Here is a 9,688-nt window from a genome sequence, read left to right on the forward strand (position 1 = left end):
ATTCAAATTTTCTCAACCGTCTGTAAATTAATTAAAAAACGCCGATAGAGGTGTCTAATGAAATTAATCAAGGAATCTTTACACCAATTTTCAAATGTTTATCTTTAGTAGTTTTTGAGTTATGGGCACTTTGTGGTGATTTTTCAAAAAAAAAATCAACTTTTTCACAAAAATTCAAATTTTCTCAACCCCCTGTACATTAATTAAAAAACGCTGATAGAGGTGTCTAATGAAATTAATCAAGGAATATCTATACCAATTTTCAAATGTTTATCTTTAGTAGTTTTTGAGTTATGGGCACTTTGTGGTGATTTTTCAAAAAAAAAATCAACTTTTTCACAAAAATTCAAATTTTCTCAACCCCCTGTACATTAATTAAAAAACGCTGATAGAGGTGTCTAATGAAATTAATCAAGGAATATCTATACCAATTTTCAAATGTTTATCTTTAGTAGTTTTTGAGTTATGGGCACTTTGTGGTGATTTTTCAAAAAAAAAATCAACTTTTTCACAAAAATTCAAATTTTCTCAACCCCCTGTAAATTAATTAAAAAACGCCGATAGAGGTGTCTAATGAAATTAATCAAGGAATATCTATACCAATTTTCAAATGTTTATCTTTAGTAGTTTTTGAGTTATGGGCACTTTGTGATGATTTTTCAAAAAAAAAATCAACTTTTTCACAAAAATTCAAATTTTCTCAACCCCCTGTAAATTAATTAAAAAACGCCGATAGAGGTGTCTAATGAAATTAATCAAGGAATCTTTACACCAATTTTCAAATGTTTATCTTTAGTAGTTTTTGAGTTATGGGCACTTTGAGGTGATTTAAAAAAAAAATCAACTTTTTCACAAAAATTAAAATTTTCTCAACCCGCTGTAAATTAATTAAAAAACGCCGATAGAGGTGTCTAATGAAATTAATCAAGGAATCTTTACACCAATTTTCAAATGTTTATCTTTAGTAGTTTTTGAGTTATGGGCACTTTTTGGTGATTTTTCAAAAAAAAAAATCCACTTTTTTACAAAAATTCAAGATTTTTTCAACTTTATATACCTTATTTAAAAAACGCTGATAGACTTGTGTAATGAAATTAATGGAGCAATTTCCATACCAATTTTCAAATTTTTATCTTCAGTACTGCTTGCGTTATGGGCACTTTATAGTGAGGAAAACTCTTAGGATAGAAGAAACCCTAATCTATGAATCCATTCCCATATAGGGAAAACACGTAGGCGTCACCAATTCAACCAAAACAAATAAAAAACCACACATTTTCTTCATATTTTCGCATCATATATGCGCCTCACAAATCCTCGGTTATCGTTATTGGATGCAAACGAGCTTTATCGTATTCTGACACCTACACAACGAACATGACTAACTTATTACGGCCTTTATTTATGGAATGTGACTAAAATAGACAATTTACCGGCCAGATAAGGTTTTATATAATACGGGATACGTGGGACGGATAAATTACAGAGGAAAAGTTCTTAATAGAAACGAGGAGACTTGACTTTAGCCGAGTTAGAAGCGATTTAAGGGTTACCCCCTTAGGACACGCCCTCGGCACTTTTCCCTATTTTAAAAAAGAATCTTTTACGACTATCTATACTCCACCCACACGTATGGGAAAACACGTGTTTATTGGCACATATGCACCCCCTTGGCAAAAATTCGAATTCACCCCTCTCCCTCCTCGGGTCGGGCGTGCGTCCTTCTCAATCCTGAAGGGTGAGAGAGGGAGAGGGTGAGACGCACGCGACGTGGCGCCATCTGAGGATCGAATGGGAGAAACTTAAATGTACGAGGGCGGATAAGTAAAAATAAGGTCAACGATACGGGGGACAAACGATTAAGTATTTAACCCGAAAGCGGTGATAATGATACGGTGCCCACATGTCAGAGGAGCGAAGAAAACATTGACTTTCTTTTTTTTTTGTTTGTTAAATTATACCTTGACGCATGAAGGAACAATGGGAGAGACCCACCTGGTACAGAAAGAAGGAGTTTGAGCCAAGAAGCATAGAAGAATTCAATTTTTTTTACGTTAATCTTAATTGGAAAGTAAAATTGTCCTGCCTCCTACACACCGTTAACCTTCACACACACAAGAGCATTGAAGAAAAAAAAAAAAAAGGCAACGATATACCGTAATTAAATAGAACGGTCACAGATCAAATTTCTGTAAACGAGAGAGGCGTTGCATTATTAGTTATAGCCTTTACTGACTGCTTAATGTTTAATTCAAACGTGCGGCAAAAAGGTAAATAATGTACGAATGCGGGCAGTACCTCACCGAGTACCGCGTCCATAAATCATTACATGAAAAACCGTTTTTCTTATTTTAATGCTAAATAATATCGAATTCATCGATTACAGAATCATCGCGGAGAGATGTTGTCGAATTCATAAATTATTTACTGTGGAAGCGGGTTTTTGCCGAGATAAGGAGTCAATCAAGTACGAATTGAACGATTTATGTGAGATATGATATCGGTTTTGGGGGAGGGTGGAGCTGATTGGACAATGTTTGAGGTGCCAAGAATCTTCTGAAGAAGAAGCACATGGAGAAGAGTGAAAAAGAATAATGAAGAATGAATGGAACATGGAGCTTTAATTTGTGACACCCTGTATATAGAAATTAAGTTAATAGGGCTTTTTTTCTTGCCCTCTATACATGTTTAAAAGAATTTTTCGATTCGGACAATTTTTTAAAATTTGTCAACTTTTTCGGGTCATTTGATCCAAAATCCACGAAATGCCAATAATTCCCTCCCTGTTTGATTTTTGAAAAAAACTGTAGAATACTTTTTAGTTCAGTTTCAAAAGAAGTTTGTATAGACACAAAAAGAAATTCAACATTTTCCATAGCAATGGAGAAAATGGACGTTTTCCAATTACAGGTTTTTCTCACTTTTCTGGCGCTATATGACAGATGGAAGCAAAGTTTTTTAACCCACTTGTAGGTCTTTTTATTCCCAACCACTTTTGTTTCAAACAATTTTTTCTCAGACCCACAGATTTTTTGGAAAAAAATAAAAAGTGATTTTTGAGAGAATTTCAAGGGTACACCCCTGTCGAATTTTGGCCGAAAATTTCAATTTTTTTTGGGGGGTTTTTATTGCATCGATCGATAGTCAGGGAAGGATTTTAAAGTAAAATAGAGAAATTTTCAAAAAAAATTAAAGATAAGTAAAATTTTTGGAAATTTAAGGACATACTACATACTATATACTATATACAGCTTCAAATTATTTTCCTCTCTTTCCTATGGAAAATGGAAATTAACTTAATAAGAGTTTTTTCCTTGTTTTTTTGCCCTCTATACATGGCTAAAAGAATTTTTCGATTCGGACAATTTTTTAAAATTTGTCAATTTTTTCGGGTCATTTGATCCAAAATCCACGAAATGCCAATAATTCCCTCCCTGTTTGATTTTTGAAAAAAACTGTAGAATACTTTTTAGTTCAGTTTCAAAAGAAGTTTGTATAGACACAAAAAGAAATTCAACATTTTCCATAGCAATGGAGAAAATGGACGTTTTTTAATTGCAGGTTTTCCCCCATTTTCTCGGGATCTATGAGAGATGGAACCAATTTTTTTGATCCCGCGTGCAGGTCTTTTTATTCCTAACAACTTTTGTTTCAAACAATTTTTTCTCAGACCCACAGATTTTTTGGAAAAAAATAAAAAGTGATTTTTCAGAAAATTTCATGGGTACACCCCTGTCGAATTTTGCCCAAAAATTTCAATTTTTTTTTGGGGGGTTTTTATTGCATCGATCGATAGTCATGGAAGTATTTTAAAATAAAATAGAGAAATTTTCAAAAAAAATTAAAAATAAGTCAAATTTTTGGATATTTAAGGACATACTATATACAGCTTGAAATCATTTTCCCGTCTTTCCTATGGGAACTAGAAATTAACTTAATAAGTGTTTTTTCCTTGTTTTTTTGCCCTCCATACATGGCTAAAAGAATTTTTCGATTCCGGCAACTTTTTCAAAAATTTTCATTTTTTTGAATCATTTGAGCCAAAATCAAAAAAATGCCAATAACTCCCTCCCTGTTCGATTTTCGAAAAAATGCATAGTATACTTTTTAGTTCCATTTTAAATGAAGCTTCTATAGGCAGAAGAAAAAATTAAATATTGTCCATAGTAGTGGAGAAAATGGACGTTTTCCAATTACAGGTTTTTCTCAATTTTCTGGCGCTATATGACAGATGGAAGCAAAGTTTTTTAACCCACTTGTAGGTCTTTTTATTCCCAACCACTTTTGTTTCAAACAATTTTTTCTTAGACCCACAGATTTTTTGGAAAAAAATAAAGTGATTTTTGAGAGAATTTCAAGGGTACACCCCTGTCGAATTTTGCCCAAAAATCTGAATTTTTTTTTGTGGGTTTTATTTCACTGATTGATCGTTATGGGGGTATTTCAATATAAAATTAAGAAATTTTTCAAAAAAAATAAAGAGAAAGTTCAATTTTGGAAAGTTAAGGACATCCTGTATATAGCTTCAAAAATCAATTCTTGCCTTTCCTATGGGAAATAGAAATTAACTTAATAAGAGTTTCTTTCCTTGTTTTTTGCCCTCTATACATGGTTAAAAGAACTTTTAAATTCGGACAACTTTTTATAAATATTCACTTTCATCATTCGAGCCAATAACTCCCCCCCTGTCCAAATTTCGAAAAAAACTGTAGAATACTTTTTAGTTCCATTTAAAAAGAAGCTTCTGTAAGCACCAAAAAAAATCACTATCTTCAATAGCAAGAGAGAAAATGTCAATTTTATAATTACACTTTGTACCTCCAGCAAGAAACTCAACATGTCTTCCACACGACAAAGAAACGAGAGGTTTTACCCGAGGTCCCCCTACGCCTCCCACTAAAAGCAATTCAAGCAACACGAGCTCCGTATAGTGATTCAGAAGCAATTACTTCCCATAAAGTCATTTAATCAGCTTATTATTCCATTATAATAATCTGTAAATGGTGCAAATTGACGCAAAAACTGATAAATTGTTACTAGTTTATCGCGTTAATAATAATAATAATAATATGCGAAATGCTGGTAAAATATTAAACATCAATATATCAAAGTGTCTCTCGAGAGGAGAGGGAGGGGGGGCAGTAAAAGAATCAAAGAGGTCGAGGTTTGTTCAATCAGTGGGTCACAGTTATTTTGTTTCGGTCAAGAGTGAGTGTGTGGGTTTTATAATTTGAATAAATTAAAAAATATATATTAATTAAATTAACCAAATTGAAACCGATTAGGTAACATTGTAATGTTAAATGTATATAGCCGCTGCTGGCTCATTATTATTAATATATTTTATTCCTCGAGCATTTTTTTTTATGGCAAAATATAAATTATTCATATTTTAAATGGATTACAGTACAGTAGGTGTATGGAATTATATCAAAAAAATTTAATAAATAAATTAAATCACACTTACTAGGTGACTGAAAAAAAAATTAATTAAAGTCCAATTAAGAACCTAAAACACTAATAAAGAGGCAAACAATAAATCTTTCTTTAAAAACATTTATTTATCATATTTATTTCAGCATCAGCTTCCTCGACTAAGTTTTAGTCGAGGGGGGAAACAGGGTGGGACCAAATGGGGCAAACAACCCCCTGCATCCTAAAACAATTATATGATTAAAATAACTAAGCTCACAAATGCTTATTTTAAAAAAAATCAACAACAAAAAAAACATTAAAGGAGGACTTACCTATGCCCGGTGAGGTGGGTCACCCCATATCACTAAAACCTACACTACAAAAGAATAACCACAGAAATAATAGAAAAAAAAATTGTCAAATACATCAAATAACACAAATTCAACAATAAAACGTGCTTTATACCTATTAAAAGCAATAATTTCCTGTAAAAACCAGCATTAAATACCTCGCCCCTTAGAGGGGGGCAAAAAAAAACGTAATTTTTAATGCGGCGCTCACCGCTGCATAGAACCGCTTACCTCTGCAGGACCAGCAGCACACGGGGCACCATAATCACACAAAAACCGCACAAAATCACACGAACTTACCGATAAAAACTTACTTTTATATTTTTTATATTTAGGAGCGCACCGACGCCATTTTTTTTTTGCGACAATATGGCCGCCGATGACGTCACGTCGCGTTTCCCTCCAAATTTTGAGGCAGCGCTGCCAACCACGCGCCTGCAAAAAAAATAACTAGCTCACTATAAAGTTTATTTTATTACATGAAAGGCATAATAAATGATCTCATTTGTTAAATAATGGAACCATTGGGGGTTCAATGGGCGTTTGATCACGTTTTCCCGTTTGATATGGTAAAAAAAACACATGGATAACACGCGGGGGAGGCACGAAAAGCAAAAGGCGCATCTCAAGAGCGCAAAATCGCACCTTATTACACGAATTTATTTATAAAATGATTATTTGTAAGCAAATAAGATCCCCAAACGCTTTTAATTCTATGGAAAACAAGTTGGAAAGGCCCTCAGAAGGTCTTCACATGTGGTGCGGTAAAAAACGGCATTTTTACGTGTGCGCTTACCTCCGGAACTGCAAACTATTTAACACCACCACGGGGGGCCCCCGGGACACCCCAACGACACTAAATAACACGAATTAACCGATAAAAGACACTTTTTACAAGAACTTTTTGGGCGGTCACCATTAGGACCTAAAGAACTAATTACCCATCGACCCCCCACTGTCAGTTTTCCCACCCAACCCAAAGCAATGTTACCAATCTCAGAACAATTATAATAATTAAGGGTACAATTTTATTGGGAGGCCGCCCCACAGAGGGCGCTAAAGGCGTTTCCTTTTTTTCCTGAAAATATTTATTATTAAATAAACGTTTATTTCGAATTAATAAACACACTGAATGCTACGAATCAATAGATAAATGGATAAAGGGGCGTAACGGGGCCACAATTGGGACCCCAGCTTGACGCACTATAAAAAAGTATAAATTAATTAAAAAACAGTTAGGAAAAACAAGAAACAAAAAAACACAACACAGCTATATAAAATAAAGCGAATTTATTAAAAAAAAAAACACATTTGGAAAGCAAATAAGCCCCCTAAAGGCTTTAATTTAGTAAAAAAACAACCTTGAGGGGGTCCTAAATGTTTTGGGGACAGTAAACAAGACAATTTTAGGGGCGCACTTACCTCTGGCACTGGAAACTTCGTAACACCATCGCGAGGGGCCCCCGGGGAACCTTAACAACGTTAAAAGAGCACTAAATTACACCAATTAACAGAGAAAAGACAATTTTTATAAAAACTGAGAGATCATCTTTATGACCTAAATAACTAATTACCCATGGATCCCCACTGTCACCATAAACAGTGCCACCAACCGTAAAAAACAACCTTGGGATGGTTTTCCTGCAGTTTCCCCTTTGGATACAGTAAAAAAAAAATAAATTCATCACTTAACATTATCATTCATCCCGGGGTACCCCCGCAACATTAAAACAGCACTAAATCACACGAATTTACTGTTAAAAGACCCATTGGTTATAGGGGGCAACGTTGTTAACTTAAAAAATCGATACACCCTCATGGGTCGATCCTTTTTGTCGAAGTAGGCCTTGTTTTTCTAAACAGTGCAACCAACGCATTTAAAAAATTGGCGGTATCGTCGTCCACCCACAGAGGGCAGCGAAACCAGTTTTACTTCCCTAAAATATTTATTTTAGGAAAATGCAAGCCGTTTCTTTAAATATTAATTATTATTAAATTAGCACACGGAAAGACTTTTCTTATGAGGCCTCTTTCGTGAAAATCGGTGCGTAAATAAGAAAGTTATGGCGATTTTTCGCTTTGGCTTCGACAGATCTTTCAACATGTTTATAATAGCTCTGAAACTATTCAATTAATGGCCTTTTAATAAATAGATGTTGAAATTTAAGCTCTTTCTATTGAGCCAAGTTTCATTAAAATCGGTGGGTAAATAAGAAAGTTATGCCCATTTTCCTCTATGACCTGGACATACTTAGTCAAATTTGCTCTTCCTAAACAAATCGTCCAAACATTTTTGATCTTACTTTTAAAGTACTCTTGAGTACTTGTTAATAAGCAGTTTTTACGCATTTCATGTTGAGAGTTTCCTTATAAAATCGGGAAAAACTCATCTCTATTCCTCATATCTGTCTTTACTCAAAAACTATTGAGTTTATGACCATTTTTTAGGTACATTTTCGGTTTGGAATTGAAAATTCTTTCTTATAAGCTTTAATTTACGAAGGTTTAGGAAAAAACTGCCTGTAGGTCCCTCTGTTGAATGGGCAGCGATACTGACTTCAACGAACAGCTAAAAAATTACAGTTTTTTACCCTCAATGGACAGTGCTACCAGTATGAAGCACTAATAATTAATACCCTAATAAAATTTTAAGTCTAAATGTTGGTGGAATTGTTTTTCCTTAAGCAATGTAACCAGTAGCAGAACACTATATTACCCTAGTATAATTTAAGTTTAAAATGTTGGTAGCATTAAACAATGTTGCCAATGTCAGAACACAGAATTTTTTTGAAGATTCCTCTAATTTTTTAAAGAACATATGTTTGTTGTTGATATGTCGTCCACCCAACAGAGGACGTGAAGAGCAGTTTGTTTATATAATATATTTATTGTAGCTAAAATAGAAGGGCTTGTTGGATCATTGTTTTTAATTAAATAAGCACAGGGAGTTCTAAGAAAGAACCCCTTTTTTATGTGCTATATTACAGGGAAGTTATGACGGAACATTTACTTAATTTTCCAAAAATATTCACACAGTTCTTTTGTACAGGGGTTCAAAGGACTAAGGGGCCACAAGGGGCTGTTGAGACATACATGGCACTACCTTGACGTCCTCTTGGTTGTTTAATTATAATCCATTTGACTGTATTGAAGGTGTCCAGGTCTTACAGAGAAATGAGACTCCTAAGTATCCTTCATTATTAGGTGTATTCTAGTTATTCTTTACTTTTTGTAGATAATTTCTTGCTCTGTGGGTGTAGCCTCTTCTTGCTTAAGGCACTGTAGGCACAAGGTAATTTTATCAATTTATTGAGCAACGGAAAGTGAACATCGGAATCAGTTATCATGGAAGCTGTATAGAGTGTTTCCAGATCTTCCAATGAAGTTCTTAATTAGAAATCTATAAAATCTGGACAGTAGCCTGCACTGAAGTGTCCTTTCCAAGAGACATCATGTAATTATCAAAATGTTTTTCAGTAGCCTTTGAGATCTACACAGGTTTGTTTGGTAAGAGAAAAAGATGGTAAGATATGACCAAGTCAAAATGAAGAATCCCCAAATTCCTTATTTCTTTAACTTTCCCTATTCCAATTTTAGAAACTATCTTTAGCGCCCTCTGTTAGATTGATAGTGATATCGACACCCACATATTTAAAAAAAAATGCAGATTTCTATCACCATTGGACCGTGTTACCAATACCGGATCTTTAATAATTAATAACCTAGTCAAATTTTAAGTCTTAAATGTTGGCGACATTGTTTCCCCCTAGACAATGCTACCAAAATCGGTTGGTATCGCTGTCCACCCAACAGAGGACGCTAGGGGCAATTTGTCCCTGCCAACATTTAAATTTCTATAACTTTCTTCCTGGATCGATGCTATCCATGAAATTTGGCAGAAAGAGACTTAATTCTCTCCCATT

General features: G+C 34.2%; 1 protein-coding gene across 2 annotated transcripts in view; it reads right to left on the bottom strand.

Moving 5' to 3' along the window:
• The window catches only part of LOC126747147 (uncharacterized), a 51,543-nt gene extending 44,109 nt beyond the window's left edge, over positions 1–7,434 (bottom strand). The window contains exons 1-2 of one of the 2 annotated variants that reach the window (XR_007664107.1): positions 6,562–6,727; positions 6,080–6,200 (exon numbers count right to left, since the gene is read on the bottom strand). Coding sequence is in view for 1 of the 2 variants with exons in the window: in XM_050455646.1 (XP_050311603.1) it covers positions 6,080–6,200; positions 7,188–7,216 (150 nt within the window). In the remaining variant the exon portion in view is untranslated. Of the gene's footprint in view, positions 1–6,079; positions 6,201–6,561; positions 6,728–7,187 lie in introns of those variants that run through there. The other variant, XM_050455646.1, reaches the window with a different exon arrangement.
• Between the last annotated feature and the right edge of the window lie 2,254 nt (positions 7,435–9,688).

The sequence above is a fragment of the Anthonomus grandis genome, chromosome 19 (genome assembly GCF_022605725.1).
Source record: "Anthonomus grandis grandis chromosome 19, icAntGran1.3, whole genome shotgun sequence".
Lineage (NCBI taxonomy): Eukaryota > Metazoa > Arthropoda > Insecta > Coleoptera > Curculionidae > Anthonomus > Anthonomus grandis.